Source organism: Aquarana catesbeiana, linkage group LG07, assembly GCF_042186555.1.
Source record: "Aquarana catesbeiana isolate 2022-GZ linkage group LG07, ASM4218655v1, whole genome shotgun sequence".
Classification (NCBI taxonomy): Eukaryota; Metazoa; Chordata; class Amphibia; order Anura; family Ranidae; genus Aquarana; species Aquarana catesbeiana.
Genome location: NC_133330.1, coordinates 278,661,440 through 278,678,303, shown reverse-complemented (window position 1 = coordinate 278,678,303; position 16,864 = coordinate 278,661,440). Strand labels below are relative to the sequence as shown.

General features: G+C 43.1%; 1 protein-coding gene across 1 annotated transcript in view; it reads right to left on the bottom strand.

Annotated features, from left to right (window-relative positions):
- The window catches only part of SEC16B (SEC16 homolog B, endoplasmic reticulum export factor), a 367,224-nt gene that overhangs the window by 250,227 nt on the left and 100,133 nt on the right, over positions 1 to 16,864 (bottom strand). The window contains exons 8-9 of the mRNA XM_073592046.1: positions 16,607 to 16,761; positions 9,563 to 9,681 (exon numbers count right to left, since the gene is read on the bottom strand). Of these exons, the coding sequence (XP_073448147.1) occupies positions 9,563 to 9,681; positions 16,607 to 16,761 (274 nt within the window). The remainder of the gene's footprint in view (positions 1 to 9,562; positions 9,682 to 16,606; positions 16,762 to 16,864) is intronic.

Sequence of the window (16,864 nt, the reverse complement as noted above, 5' to 3'; positions counted from 1 at the left end):
ATGGGTACTTTTGGGTGGCACTGATAGGCGGCACTGCTGGGCACTGATACGTGGCACTGATGGGCACTGATAGATGGCATTGATAGGCATCACTGATGGCACTGGCACTGGCAGGCATTGGGGATGGGCACCAATTGGCAGCTGCCTGGGCACTGATTGGCAGCTGCCTGGGCACTAATTGGCATTTCCCTGGTGGTTTAGGCTGGCATATCTGGTGGTCCAGTGTGGTGGCATCCCTGGTGGTCCTGGCGGCATCCTGGTGGTCCTGGGTGGGCATCCAAGTGGGGGCTGCGCTGATAAACAATCAGCAGAGACCCCCCCCGTCAGGAGAGCAGCCTTTCGGCTCTCCTCTACTCGCGTCTGTCAGACGCGAGTGAGCAAAAGCCGAACAACGGATCTTACTGTTTACATCATGATCAGGTGTGATTGGACAAGGTTGATCACGTAGTAAAGAGCCTCCGTCAGAGGCTCTTTACCGAGATCATTGTAGCGGTGTGTCAGAGTGACACACCGCACCACCGATTGCCACAATGCGCAACCAAGAGTGGTCATTCTGGCAGGCTATCATATGATGTCCACCCAGAACGTGAGCCACGCCGCCCAGCCGCCATCTGATGGCCGGCGGAAAGCAGTTAAACAGGATTTATATAATGCCACCAGTTTACGCCGCGCTTTACAATATAAAAGGGAGACAGTACAGGCACAATACAATAAAATACAAGAGGGTTAAAAAGGCCCTGCTCATAGGAGCTTACAATTCAATAGGGGGGGCGCAAGTGGTACAAAAAGTTGTAACTGTGGTGGGTGAGCTGATGGAATTAATAAAACATTAGTTGGAGGTGTGATAAGCTTCCCTGAAGAGATGAGTTTTCAGGGATTGCTTTAAGGCAGCTAGAGTAAGAGATAGCCAGACAGATTGAGGTAGAAAGTTCCAGAGGATGGGAGAGGCTCTAGAGAAGTCCTGGTGACAAGCATGGGAGGAGGAGACAAGGAAGCTTTAGAGCAGGAGGTCTTGAGAGGATGGCTTGGGTGATATTAGGAGACAAGATTGGTGATGTTGTGAATGGCTCTGTATGTTGTTGTCAGTATTTTGAATTTAATTCGCTGAGCGATTGGAAGCCAGTGCAGGGACTGGTGGAGAGGGGTGGCAGACTCTGAGTGGTTGGTAAGGTAGATGAGTCTGGCAGCAGCATTCATGGTAGACTGAAGAGGGGATAGCCTATGGAGAGGCAGGCTAATGAGAAGGGAGCTGCAATGGGCAAGGCGAGAGATAACAAGGGAGTGAATGAGTAGCTCGTGGTTTAGCTAAAACGGAGCAAATTTTAGAGATGTTATGGGGAATAATTCTACAAACTTATGATAACGATTGGATTTGGGGCTGAAAGGACAAGTCAGAGTGTAGGTGAATGGCACCCGTGCGGTGCGGCTGACCTCTTGTGTTCACAATGCAAGAAAGCAGCTGTTTGGCATGGGACTGGAAGCAAGATCACTAAGTAGCAGTGCATACTTCAGTGATTTCCAGCTTCCAGCGGCACTGGCCAGGTATGTCATGCATAAGGTTACATTGGTCCAAGTTGAACCAATGTAACTTCTTATAACATGGCGATGCCTGCAATTATTTTTTAAGGACTTTTCTGAATGGAGGAGGAGAGAGAAAGGGGCAGGGAATGTACTTCAATGTTAGAAGAGGACCTGTTGGCAGTGAAGGGAACATTTCTACACTAAGGAGCAATCAGCAGGACGTGGGATTTGGACTTCATTAGAGGTAAGTAATGTTACTGAACCTATATCGCAGAAAAAAGAAGCAGAAAAGTCACCTCATTTGAATAAAGAACTTTCAGTAAAAAGAGAGTGGCATTACTGCATTACTGTCAGCAAAGTTTCTTGTGAAATCCTCCCATACATGAACCCAAGATCTGCTCATGCGGCTTGTTTACAAGTCTAAATTGAAAATGTTCCTATTGGAACCTTAAGTCCTCATGCACACGGACGTTTTTACAGCTGCTTTTTTGAGCTTTTTTTGCAGCTTAAAAAGGCCTGTCTATGTTAGTCTATGGCTTCATGCCCACCTAGGCATTTTTGAGCTGCAAGTGGCATAGGCGTTTTTAAGCTGTAAAAAAAACCCAGGACCAGTGGGTTCTGAGAGACGTTTTTCAGCTGTAAAAACGCTCTAACGCTGAAAAACACTCAAAAACACTCAAAAACGTCATTCACCAAAGTTTTTTAGCGTTTTTGATCCATTGAAAAAAAAAAAAAAAAATTTGAAAAAAAAAAAAAAAACGCTAAAAGACGCTAACGCGGAAAAACGCTCAAAAAGCTCAAAAACGCTAAAAACGCTATTGCAAAAACGCTGAAAAAAGCTGAAAAAAGTAAAAAAAAATCACTGCAAAGATACTGGGGTTTTCATAACGTTATTTTAACAGCCTGTGTGCATGAGGGCTTAACCTTTATTGGGCAAAATTTAACACAGAGCACTGCATTGTAAGGTGCAGGTGCAGACACTCCAGTCAGAGTAAATAGCAGGCAAGTGTAGCTTTATATGTAGCAATACCCCCTTCTCTTAAGACAAGCAAACCTACCAATACTACATTGCTCCTACGGCATATTACACAGATTGTAGAATGTTGCTAGCAGACTCATGGTAGAAGAGGGCATACATACACAACAATGGGAGAAACATGATAGAAGACACTCTGGAGGAGTCAGGACTTGCATTTGGCAGCAGGCATAATCCAGCATATAGCAAAGGTTAGGACAAGCAGCTAACAGTAGATATTATCCAGTAACGTAGCAAAAGGTCAGGGCTGGCAGCAGGCGGTAGAGGAATCCGATCAGCAGAGTAACACTATCACAAGCACAGAGGGACAGGATGATAATGTTTAAATAATGTGCCTCCTGTTCAGGGACCAATCATAGAAACTAGGAAGTGTGTAACCAGCAAAATATGGAGCACAGGGCAGATGCGAGCATTCATTGTGAGTTGGAAAATTTAGGATAAAAGATTAGGATAGTGGGGACTGCTGGTGGACAGGTATTTAGGCATTCTAATGTACAGGTAACAAGTGACGTCTCACGTTTCCAAGATACCTTTTCACTCAGCCGCTCTATCTTTACTTAACTCTTTAAGGCAAGGATGACCAACATTATAATATCTATGCAAAAGGAGTTTGGGACTTTAAGATGAAGCAGTTGAAATGTGGAGGATGAAGTAAAAATATATTTATTGTTCATAATAAGTATAATAGAAAAAGATTTCTTATATATACATACACATATAATTGCACATACATATACCTTTTTCTTTTTGCTTAAAGTCCCAAACTCCTTTTGCATATATCTGATACCGGGATGGAGGCGCCTAACCGTGCCTTATTTAAAGTCCCAAATTCCCCCCTTTTACAACATTATAATATCCACCAACTGTAATATTGCATCACCTATGAATGTTATTATTCCCTTTATCCAACACTAAAGTACAGCAGCAAAATATTACATCCCCCATTCAACATTGTAGAGGATATTCATCATCCAGCTCCTTCTTTATTTTAATACCCTCTCTACTGAAACTGACCAACCAGGTGTAACTAAAAAGTCAAGTAGAGGAACATCTTGTAAAAAATGAAAGCATGAGAGCACCAAGCCATAGAGATCGGTCCAGGTATGATTTTTTTTTTCAAAAAAAAAAAAGGGTCTAGCAAGAGTTGACAACCAACACATTTTGGGGGTTATGCACAAATCCTGCATTTTCAAGCTTGCTCATTTGAGTTCTCTGGCAGCCAGTCAACTTAAAGGAGAAGTCCAGCCTCAGCTTTTTAGGCTGGGCTTCTCCTCTGGGTCACAGGAGTGCAATTTGTTTTGCGCTCCTGTGACCAGTTTTCAGCAGAGAGCAATCTGAAGTCCGCTCTCTGCTGACGTCACTGCAATCAGAGCTGCTGCGAGCCGCTGAGACACTGAGATGGCCACTCCCGCCCCTCCACAGCTCATCGCTCCAATGAGCCTGGATGATCAGAGCAGGAGAGATGCTGACTGAAATGCCCTGTACACACGGGCGGACTTTTCGGCAACAAAGGTCCGTCAGTCTTTCCTGACTGACTTTTGACAGACTTCCAACGGACTTTGGAACGAACGGACTTGCCTACACATGATCACATCAAAGTCCGAAGGATTCGTACGTGATGACATACGACCGGACTAAAATAAGGAAGTTCATAGCCAGTAGCCAATAGTTGCCCTAGCGTCGGTTTTCGTCCGTCGGACTAGCATACAGACAAGCGGATTTTTCCATAGGAACTGGGTCCGGCGGACCAGTCCAGTCGAAAAGTCCGCTCGTGTGTACAGGGCAAAAGGCAACATCTCTCTGCTCGGGGAGGGGAGAGAAGCGAGCCATCGGCGGTGTTCGGTGGCTTGGTTCTCAGTGCAGAGATGCCGGGGGACAGCTGCAGCATCGGACTGATGCTGCATCCACCTAGGTAATTATGAAAATAAAAAACAAAAAAAAACACATACTTCTCTTTTAATTTAGCAAGCTTTTAACTATTGCTTAAGATGAATTAAAGTCTAGGGTTAGGCCACTTGTTGCGATTCCTCTTGAAGGAGGGTTTCTGAATAAACTTTACATTTAGTTGTCAACCCTTTTGTTTTGACAAATATAAATAAAATAATAAATAAAAATAAAAATTCACACCTAGATCAATCTCTACAGCTTGGCTCACTCATCCTTAACTTGACCTCTGGAAGATTTACCCCCCCCCCCCCGGGATATTTTAACTGACAATTGCGCGATCATGCAATGCTGTACATAACTGAAATTTATGTCCTTTTTTCCCACAGATAGAACTCTATTTTGGTGGTATTTGATCTCCACTGGGAAATCCCAATAAGCGTATATTGATTGGTTTGCACAAAAGTTAGCGTCTACAAACTATGGTGTATATATTGTATATATATATATATATATATATATATATATATATATATATATATTGGAATTTTTTTTATACTAGTAATGGCGGCGATCAGCGACTTATAGTGGGACTGCGATATTGCGTCAAACAATCTGACACTAACTGACACTTTGTGGGAACCAGTGACACTAATACAGAGATCAGTGCTAAAATTATACACTGTCACCGTACTAATGACACTGGCTAGGAAAGGGTTAAAGATCTAGGTCAGTGATGGCGAACCTTGGCACCCCAGATATTTTGGAACTGCATTTCCCATGATGCTCATGCTCTCTGTAGTGTAGTGTAGCATCATGGGAAATGTAGTTCCAAAACATCTGGGGTGTCAAGGTTCGCCATCACTGATCTAGGGCAATCAAACAGTTAAATGTGTGCCTAACCAGTGCTTTCGTGCTTAAGATGAGGTGCATTTACTAAGGGATGTGCTGGAAACAAAATCCAGCACATCCCCCTGACATGAGAGCGCTGCCTTGTTTACATAGGCAGAGCTCTTTTCTGACTACCTCCTAGCCGATCAGCGGGTGCTGGCGGTTATCCATTGGCTGGCACCCACTGATCAGTTTCTGCTGTGACTAAGGCTGCTTTCACACTGAGCAGTTTTGAAGCACTTTTGTGTTAAAAAAAAAGCGCAAGAAAAGCTGAAGAAAGCTGCATTTCTTTAAATTCTATGTATGTCTTCACAGTGGTCTGTTGCGGTGTAAAAATCCAGCTTGCCACATTTTTGGTGCATATTTGGTCAGTTAAAAAAGATGCACCAAAAACACACCTCACCATTGAAAGCATGGCAAAAAAGCATAAAATCGCATAAAAAATGCACATGTGTTGCGTTATTGATGTGGTTTTTGAGTCACATGTCATGTGAAAAATGCACTGCAAACACGATAAAATCACGGCTAAAAACGCACATGCATTTTTACCACGTTTTTGATACTGATCGGTGTGAGAATAACCTAATCACAGCAGAAGCAGCGCGCCAGCGGCTCGCGCTCCCCCTACCCAGAAGGGCTGGATCAAGTACTGGGTACGTGATTCGGCACAGGAGAGCCATCTTGCCGCCCTTAACAGTTTGCCGACCAGCCACTGTCATTGTACTGCTGCAAGGTGACACGATCCTGCGAATCACTGTAGGTGGCCAGCGCGGGAGCCAGTCAGCAGGTGGGGTGGACTCTATGTCCGCAGGCCACCCACAATCATTTCCTGCAGTGACACAATGGGGATCTGCCTGTGTAAATGAGGCAACTCTCCATTCTGACAAGGGAGATCACACAGATCCTGTCTTTCTGCAAAACGGATCTGTGTTTCTCTAGTCACACAGTCCCCCATACAGTTAGAACTCACAGTGAGGGAACACATTTAACCCCTTGATCACCCCTGATGTTAACCCCTTCCCTGCCAGCGTCATTAATACAATAACAGTGCATATTTTTAGTATTGATTACTGTAATAATGTCACTGGTTCCCAAAATAGTGTCAAAAATGTCAGTTAGGTTTTCGATCTGTTCACCACAATGTCGCAGTCTTGCTAAAAATCACCGCTTGCCGCCATTACTAGTAAAAAAAAAAAAAAATAATAATAAAAATGCCATAAATCTATTCCCTATTTTTTAGCTGCTATAACTTTTGCGCAAACCAATCAATATATGCTTATTGCGATTTTTACCAAAAATATGTAGATGAATACATATTGGCCTAAACTGATGAAGAAATTAGTTTTTTTACATTTTTTGGGGATATTTATTATAGCAAAAAGTAGAAAATATTCTTTTATTTTCTAAATTGTCGGTCTTTTTTTTGTTTATAGCGCAAAAAATAAAAACCGCAGAGGTGATTAAATACCACCAAAAGAAAGCTCTACTTGTGGAAAAAAAATGACAGCGCAATTGTCAATTAAAGTGACGCAGTGCTCTATCGCAAAAAATGGCCTGGTTAGGAAGTAGGTAAATCCTTCCGGTCCTCAAGTGGTTAAATAGCATTTTACAGTCGGCAAGTGCTTTTTAATCCTCACAAGCTGACTGTCTCAGGGACCCTTCTGGGTCTCCACTGACAGAGCGCTATAGCAAGCATTAGATTTTTTTCAGAACACCTACCAAGTCTGGAGACCAGCACTCCACCACACTAATGCCCTGTACACACGGTCGGACTTTGTTCGGACATTCCGACAACAAAATCCATGGATTTTTTCCGACGGATGTTGGCTCAAACTTGTCTTGCATACACACGGTCACACAAAGTTGTCGGAAAATCCGATCGTTCTGAACGCGGTGACGTAAAACACGTACGTCGGGACTATAAATGGGGCAGTGGCCAATAGCTTTCATCTCTTTATTTATTCTGAGCATGTGTGGCACTTTGTGCATCGGATTTGTGTACACACGATCGGAATTTCCGACAACGGATTTTGTTGTCGGAAAATTTTATATCCTGCTCTCAAACTTTGTGTGTCGGAAAATCCGATGGAAAATGTGTGATGGAGCCTACACACGGTTGGAATTTCCGACAACAAGGTCCTATCACACATTTTCCGTCGGAAAATCCGACCGTGTGTACAGGACATAATTCTGAAGTAATGGAACATGACTCAAGTCCCGTACAAAAGTTGCAGTGCTCACTGCGGACTTGCAGCACTTGACAAAACAAACAGCACTGAATGTTTCTGCTGCCACTCTGCAAGGTGGACTAGAAGGAGCTGTACTCTAATGGCAGACAACAAAGAGAAAAAGAGCATGTGAAATTATTTTTTTATGGGGCATTTACATTTTTGCACACTTGCTGTTTGACAAATGGATAAGGACATTTTATATACACCACTCTAGATTCTCCTTCTAATAGCTATATGCATATCAAAACATGCAGTCAGCATCTCCTCTGGATAACAGCTGGGATCAAATACCCTGATTGAGTACAGCGATAAACTTCCATTGAAAGAGAGAACAAATGAATAACAATCACTCCTTGGATCTATTAAACAGAAAGCACAGACTGTCCAAAAAATAGGCAGTTGGAAGCCCCATACATATATTTACAAACTACAACAAAGTTTTTCTAAACCTTGAGCACATTCAGTCTGTTATAGAAGGGCACATTATAAAAAAGATAATTAAACATGAATGTAGTAAGTATTATTACATTACATTTTTGAATCATTTCACCTCTTACCATTATTTTCCTTACTTGAAAAATAAAAAGGATGTCCTATTTAAAATTGAACTTTACCTATAACAATTTGATAAAAAAGAATAATCTTTAACAAGGAACATCCATTCCACATTAATAATTATACTACCAAAGTTAGAATGTACTTTAAATTGCCTCCAGCACTGTTCCCGTTTCTTGCTGGAGGTTGACATCTTGCTGAAGCCCAGAGCCCTTGAACAGCAGTAAATCTTTAGGCTGTCAGCAGATCGGCCTCTACAAATTTGGCACAGTGCCTAAAATCAAAGTGCAACTAAGCATGTAAATATTATGTGAAAAGATATATATAGTACGTACACTTTACATATTGTCATATGCTGACATCCCAACCTGCAAAAACTCATTTTAGGGAGGTGGCGCTTCGCGTCCGCAATCCCCCCTAAATTCACTTTTTCAATATTTTTTTGCAGTGCTTCTGGGGAAGGGTTGGGTGGTATGTGGCAGTGGATGGTGTCAGTTTTTAAATTTTTTTAATAATTGTTTTTTTACAATTTAATTTGTTTTTATTGTTTTTTTCACAATGCTTTTTGGGGGGAGGGGGCTGGGGCAGTGGACAGTGCTGGTAGGGCAGGGGAGAGTGGTGTCAGTAGTTTATTTTATTTTTTTTACACTTTTTAATTTTTTAGAATTTTTTTACAATTATTTTTTATATTTTTTGGGGGGCTTTGGTGAGATGTTAGGGGTCTAAACAGAACCCTGACATCTCCCCTTTGAGACAGACAAAGGGACTGAGGACACAGGTTCCCCCGTTCCTTTCTTAGCACTACAGAGGCTCCTGTTCATTCATAAACTGAGCAGAGTAAACACAGTTTACTCTGCTCAGTAATCACAGGACACAGGAGCGAACTCGCTCACTGTGTCCAATTACTAGTTTCCACCCGCGGGAGAGGAGAGGAGGGGAGTCGGCTGCAGGGGATGGGGGGGGCGGAAGAGAAAGAGAACACGGGGAACGGAGGAGAACACGGGATGGGGGGGGGCGGAGATGGACATGGAGGGGGCCAGAGGAGAACAGGGGGGGTGGAGAAGGACACGGAGGGGGCCAGGGGAGGAGCAAACAGAGCAACTGGGAATGATCGGTGCAGCAGGAGGGACAGCTGTGAAAAGCATGGCTGAGTAATTGTCATTAAAAACGTGACAGCACTGAAAGCTGAAAATTGGCCTGGGCAGGAAGGGGGTAAAAGTGCTTGGTATTGAGATGGTTAAAGAGCCAAAAGGAACAAAGGTTTCTGTGTGAGATGACAGGGTCCATGTTCATGTTTTACATCAGAGCCCTGCTACTTTTCATTATACATCAGTTGTATCCCCGGACAGAATTTAATTGTTGCCATAAATCCCTTTCCTGGTACACAAAGTAGTAGGGTATTTGTAATTACTCTTATTCAAACATGCAAACATTTGCATACAACTAAAAAAAGATCACTAAAGCGACGGAGGAGACAACAGCATCAGCAAATACCACTGACCTCTGTACAGGTCCTGGAAAGTTCCTCATCTCCTCTTGTTCTGCAGTGTCACTGAGTAGAACCTACACAAGAATGCAAGGCACTGGTAAGAGAAAAAACTTGCAGATAAAGGAGTGCATCTTTGTCCAAAGTTAAACAATGCCCTTCCTATAGGTATAGGCATAGGTATGCGCAGCCTCTTGCATTAGGGTGTGCACCCCAAAGCTCAAATACATATGCATGTGTATATGTACTGATGGTGTCAGTAGGGCAGTGGACAGTGTCAGTAGTTTTATTTTGATTCTTTTTAAATTATTTTATTTTGTAACATTTTTTTGGGGGATGAAATATCAGTGGTCTAAACAGGGGGGAATATGCACCACACAAGGCAATTAGGGTGTGCCCAGGCACACCTGGCACACCCTGTGCGCACGCCTATGGGTATAGGCCAATTACGTACCGCATGAAACCTGAATGGAAAATTCCAGGGATGGTGCTAATAATGTTACTTAGGCCCCATTCACACCTGAGAGTTATGTAGCTTGAAGCCTGAAGCTACAAAACGCTTGAGGGGAAAAAATCCATTATTCTCTATAGAGATGGTTCACATGTCCACTCCAAGTCGCCTGAAGCCCAACGCCTGAAGCTCAAACAAGTTCTGGACCCTTTTTTGTTGCTCGAATCGGGCAGATTTGGGAGTTTTTGGAGCAGGAAGCAGATGACAAAATCTAAAAACATAGCAACAAATGATGAAACAGATGATCATTTTTCCTATTGGCTAATAAAAAAAAACGCCAAAGCTCAGAAACGCTGGAAAACGCTGCATGGAAACGTGCAAATACACGTGCCAAAACGCCTGAAAAACGCTCAAAAACGCTACACTCAGGTGTGAATCTGGCCTAAAGCCTCGTACACAGGATCGGATTTTCCGACGGGAATTGTGTGATAACAGGCTGTTGGCGGGAAATCCGACCGTTTGTACGCTCCATCAGACAATTGTTGGTCAACTTTCTGTGGACAAATGTTGGATGGCAGGTTTCTAAATCTTCCGCGGACAACGGTCTGTTGTCGGATTTTCCGAGCGTGTGTACACAAGTCCGTCGGACAAAAGTTCAAAGTACAAACACGCATGCTCGGAATCAATGCTCACCAAACGCAACATTAGCAGAAGGTGCCCAAAGGGTAGAGCTACAGAGCTGAAAAGCCACATAGTACGTCACTACGTTCGTGTTTGTTGGCCAACAATTGTGTGCCGTTTGTATGCAAGACAAGTTCCTGGCACACACCCTTCGGACAAAAGCTTGACGTTTTGTCTGCGGGAAATCCGATCGTGTGAACAAGGTTTAAGAGATGCCTAGCTGTTACTGTTCACCATCACAGAAGTGAGCTCTCAAACGCTCAGAGCTACTGCATCAGGAGAAAGAAAGTGCATGTGAGGGGGTTTGAATCAGAGAAAGAGATCACTCCTGTGATGGTGAAGGTAAACAGTATCAGCTAGGCATTTCATAGCAATGTCCTAGGAGTTTTCCAGTCAGGCTCAAAGAGGTATGTTAATGGTCTACTCTTATGTCCCTTATCTGCTTTGGCAGTTTTTTTTTTTTTAGTAATGGTGAACTATGCATTTAAGGCTACATTTTCATCTCTGCATTTTTTTATGTGGTATTATTAAGTTGTGCATTTTAAACAGGCTTAGGAAAATAAGGAAAGTACATTCAGTTTAAATCAGCGTGTACACCTTTTGTTTAGCTGCACCTGGAAAATGTTTAGCAAATTTAAATATATTCGTTGCAAAAAACATAGATATGTAAATGGCCAAAAAAATGTGCAGCGCCAGAAGAAGAAACAGTATATGACCAAGCGATTCAAAACGATGTGCATACACTTAATATATCAGAAGAAGCTTACAATACATTTAATAACAGTAATGATAAACTTGATTAAGTCTATGTTTCCACTATTGCGACCCCAAAGTCGCACAATTTAGAGTGCGACTTTGATGTGACATTGAGTGCAGCTTTGATCCAACTTCACAGTGGATCAAAGTTGCATTAAAAGTCAAATCAAAGTAGTGCAGGAACCTTTTCAAAGTCGCTGCAACTTCAAGTTGCATAGATTGGAACGGGGGCCATTAAAATCAATGGGCTGTGACTTGTCATGCGACTTTATCTGTCCAAAGTCGCATGACAAGTCGCACTACTGGAAACGGAGCCTAGGGGTCAGTTCACACCACATGCAGTCCAGTGCATTTTTCTCTGCATGAAAAATGCATGGAAAGTAGGTTATATAGTTTCCAATGGTATAGTTCACACCAGTGCGGTCAGTTCCAGAGCGTCCTTGCACATTGTTTTGGCCATTATTTTAAGGTTTTGTATGTTTACCTTTGCTGCTAGCTGCCATTTATTCTTTCTATTGCTAACTTTAATATTCACATTCATGGATATGTAAATGCAGCCTTAAACAATTCTAAACTTTGGCAGTAGGAACAACAAGGGAGCCGCCGAAAAGAGCCGAAGCTGAACACCTGAGTCAGCTGTACACAGCACCTGCGTGCCAAGACTATAGAAAAAAAAAACACTTTGTAACAGGCCCCTCGCGGGCTCGCTACGCTCGCCACGCTTCGGGCACGGCCTCGCTGCACTCGGCATTTTAATATTCTAACTCTATGTCCACTTGGATGGTGGGGCTTTAACGTGGACTTAGGTTAGAATGTAGTGTTCAGGCGCCGTATAGAGCTGACGATCAGCTGTTCTTCGGCAATTTTCTGCGGCTCCGTAGTCGTTCGTACTGCGTAAGCGCAGCACATGCGCAGTACAGGGGGGTCCTTATCCGCCAGGGGAACTTTCTCTGCAAGACACCGGCAATTCCAGGCTGTCTAAATGATAGCCGGGATTTGCTATGTAAATACAAGGAACTGTGGAAACTGCTTACATTGAAAAATGTCTGACAATGTTTATAAAAACTGTTTAGACTGAGCTAGACAAATTCAAAGCAACATTGTTACTTTTGTATCTACTCTGTTTCATTTATTTGCAGATCAAAGGTATAAGCTTCTGTTTGCTTATGACATCATTTGAAGCAGCCTTCTAATCCTGGGGTAGGCAACCTTAGAGCAGTGGAAATCTACCTGAATAACATGGGAGAAATCAAAGATCACCAGGCACACCATCCGATTTTTAGGGAGCTAATAGCGTAGCCATACACAGCACAGAGTTCAACGGTCAGGAGTACAGTGAGGGAAAAAGTATTATTTGATCCCCTGCTGATTTTGTACATTTGCCCACTGACAAAGAAATGGTCAGTCTATAATTTTAATGGTAGGTTTATTTTAACAGTGAGAGACAGAAAAACATCAAAAATATCCAGAAAAATGCATTTCAAAAAAGTTATAAATTGATTTGCAGTTTAATGAGTGAAATAAGTATTTGACCCCTTCGCAAAACATGACTTAGTACTTGGTGGCAAAATCCTTGTTGGCAATCACAGAGGTCAGACGTTTCTTGTAGTTGGCCACCAGGTTTGCACACATCTCAGGAGAGGTTTTGTCCCACTCCTCTCTGCAGATCCTCTCCAATTTATTAAAGGGGTTGCAAACCCTTGTGGTTTTTCACCTAAATGCATCCTATGCATTTAGGTGAAAAACCTTCTGTAGTGTAGCATCCCCCCAGACCCCCCCCTTTTACTCACCTGAGGTTGGTCTTTCCAGCGCTGATAACGAGCTCCAGCCGTTGTCTCGGGTCCTGATTGGATAGATTGATAGCATCACAGCCATTGGCTTCTGCTGTCAATCAGAACCAATGATGCGGGAGGTGGGGCCGAGTCCTGGTGTCTGTGTCAAAAGACGCAGCAGCAGGACACGGGAGCGCGCCCACACGAGTGCCCCGAGGGAGAACACTTCTCCAACGGGGCACTCAAGAAGAGAAGGAGCCAGGAGCACCACTGAGGGACCACAGAAAAGGAGGATTGGGGCCCCTCTGTGCAAAACCAACTGCACAGAGGAGGTAAGTATGACATGTTTGTTATTTATTTTTAAACAAAGGTTTAATTACCCTTTAAGGTTTTGAGGCTAACGTTTGGTAACCCGAACCTTCAGCTCCCTGCACATATTTTCTATGGGATTAAGTTCTGGAGACTGGCTAGGCCACTCCAGGACCTTAATGTGTTTCTTCTTGAGCCACTCCTTTGTTACCTTGGCTGTGTGTTTCGGGTCATTGTCATGCTGGAATACCCATCCACATTAAGTAATGACCAAGTTATTGCAAAAAAAAAAACAAAAAAAAAACAGGTTCAAGAAAGAGCCCGCATGAGTTCTCCCATAGAAAGCGGCTTTCCATGGGGCCACTTGTAGGAGAGGAGGAACCAGGAGTGCCGGCATTGTACAGAGCAGGTAAGTATGCATTTGTTTGCTGTTTTAAAAAAATGCATTTACAATCACTTTAGGGTATCTTCTGTATGAATAAACTCAGGTTTATAAAAATGTATAGGGAGTTACTCAGATAGATATAGATTTCAGTCAGTAAGAGAGGCTGAAGCACCAAGGCTTCATGCATGCTCTCCTAGAAGCCTTTTCTCTTGGCAGCAGCAGTTGAAGCTGACGCTTGTAAAAGGGTCTAAAGCAAGGGTCTTCAAACTTTCTAAACAAAGGGCCAGTTTACTGTCCTACATACTTTGGGGGGGGGGGGGGGGCAGACTGAGGCCACTGGGAGCAGAAAAGGTCCCAATATCAGTCAGAAAAAGCAATGCCCCATCTTTGGTATCAGTGGGAGGAAATGTGCCCCATCATTGATGTACCCCATTGTTGGTGTCATTGGGATGAATTGTGCTTCTTAACTGGTGTCAGTGGGGGGGTTGATTATGCCTCATTGCTGGTATGAGTGGATGAAACACTGCCTTAAGGGCCAGAAAAAAGCAAGTTAAGGGCCGCATCTGGCCCTTAGGCCGAAGTTTGGAGACCACTGGTCTGAAGCTTTTACAAGCTTTTAGGAATGTTCACAGGTGTCAAGACCTTGGATGTTAATTAATTTCATTGGCCAAAAGAATAATTTATTCTGGCCTTGGAAATAATTTAACCATTAAGCCAGTGGCAGCTGGTGGTAAGTTTCCTTGGGGGGCGGGGGTAAGCCGGAAAACAGTGCACCCACAAAAACCACCCAACACCCCCCCTCACCAGTCAGTCGGGTAACACCCACCCCCCCCGGTCTGGGGTCGGGTCTTCAGGTGCGCCGGCACTTACCCCATCATCTATGGCAGCAGGGCTTCACCTAGGTTTCCCCTTACCCTGCACTCATCACAGCAGATTCCGCCGTGCGTCTCCCCCCCTCCTCCTCCTCCTCCTCCTAGACCAATTGGGACGCTTCACCTTTCCTGATTGGTCAGGAGGAGAATCGGTGTGACAATAGTGAATATTCATTCGCTATTGTCACACAACTGGGTGGGATCTGGGCGTTGTAAGAGGTATGGACTCCAGAGACAGAGAGATATCATTTTGCCCCTGTACAAATCATTAGTAAGACCTCATCTGGAATATGCAGTTCAGTTTTGGGCACCAATTCTCAAAAAGGATATTGGGGAACTGGAGAAAGTGCAGAGAAGGGCAACCAAACTGATAAGAGGCATGGAGGAGCTCAGCTATGAGGAAAGATTAGAGGAACTGAATTTATTCTCTCTTGAGAAGAGGAGATTAAGGGGGATATGATCAACATGTACAAATACATAAGTGGTCCATATAGTGAATTTGGTGTTATTCACTTTACGGTCAACACAGAGGACAAGGGAGCACTCTATACGCCTAGAGGAAAAGGGATTTCATCTACAAATTCGGAGAGGTTTCTTCACAGTAAGAGCTGTGAAAATGTGGAATAGACTCCCTCCAGAGCTAGTTCTGGCCAGCTCAGTAGATTGCTTTAAAAAAGACCTGGATTCTTTCCTAAATGTGCAAAATATAACTGGGTACTAACATTTATAGGTAAAGTTGATCCAGGGAAAATCTGATTGCCTCTCAGGGATCAGGAAGGAATTTTTTCCCCTGCTGTAGCAAATTGGATCATGCTTTGCTGGGGTTTTTCACCTTCCTCTGGATCAACTGTGGGTATAGGATTGGGTATATGGGATTGTATGATATTATTTTTTATTTATTTTTATGGTTGAACTGGATGTACTTGTGTCTTTTTTCAACCTGACTAACTAAGTCACTATGTAACTATGCAGTGCTCTGCGCCCTGAGCGCACCCTTTTTGGAAGCTTATTAGAGCCTCTGGCTCTAATCATGTGCTTAAAAAAAAAAAAAAGAAAACCCATTGAAATCCATGCGTCCATCGCTCCGCATGTATATTAGGAGGCTGGACGCACAGACGAGAGGGGGGGGGTATGCGCCATTGCGTTAAGAGCTAAACAGGCCTAGCATTTAGGTGTGTTTAGATGCATTTAGCAGCATCAAGAGTTTTTTCTGCCAAAACTCTACTACTCCTGAACGCCTTGGCAGTGTTTTTTTTTTTTTTTTCTGCCTCTAAAAGCTCCTGCCACTAAATGCTTCTATAAGGCTATGTGTGCATGGACACATACAATAGGCTAACATACAGGGAAGTTTAGAGGCAGGAAAAAAATAGCCTGGTGCCCCTAGAAGCAGCTGCATAAAATGCCCAGTGTGCATGAGGCCTAAGTCAGCTCATAGATTCCAGCCATGGGAAATGAAATCGTAAGTCCAAAAAAATATTACATCTTCTTTCCCAAGCAACTACAGTTAAGTGAAAAAACATAAATGAAATACAAGTAGGGAATGCTCATCATAATTGTCTGAAAAGACACCAAGATTATTGTACAATACAATAGAAGTTTATCAGCTGATACAATTACCTGATCTTCTTTGCCTAGGTTGGACTCACACACATAGGTTAGACTTGATGGACTTGTGTCTTTTTTCGACCTCACCTACTATGTAGGTTTAACTGAAGCTGTAAGCAAAACATTTGTGTTTTTTCTAAATGATCATATACAATTAGGATTCCAAGTTACCTCCATGCTGTGTATCTCCACAAGTGCAGGCTGGCCTTCATCCGGGAAATTGGGGCACACTCTAACCATCTGCCCCTGAGCACCAAAACACACCGTTACATGCGGCAGAGAAAACTTCATTGGAGCTGTAGGCTGAGGAGTGCATTCCAGAGTCTCTTTAAATGAATTACAAATTGCAGTTATATTCAACTTTATGATGTAAGTTACTTGCATGATTAAGAGAAATTTTTGTACGAGAGGAAAATGGAATATCAAATC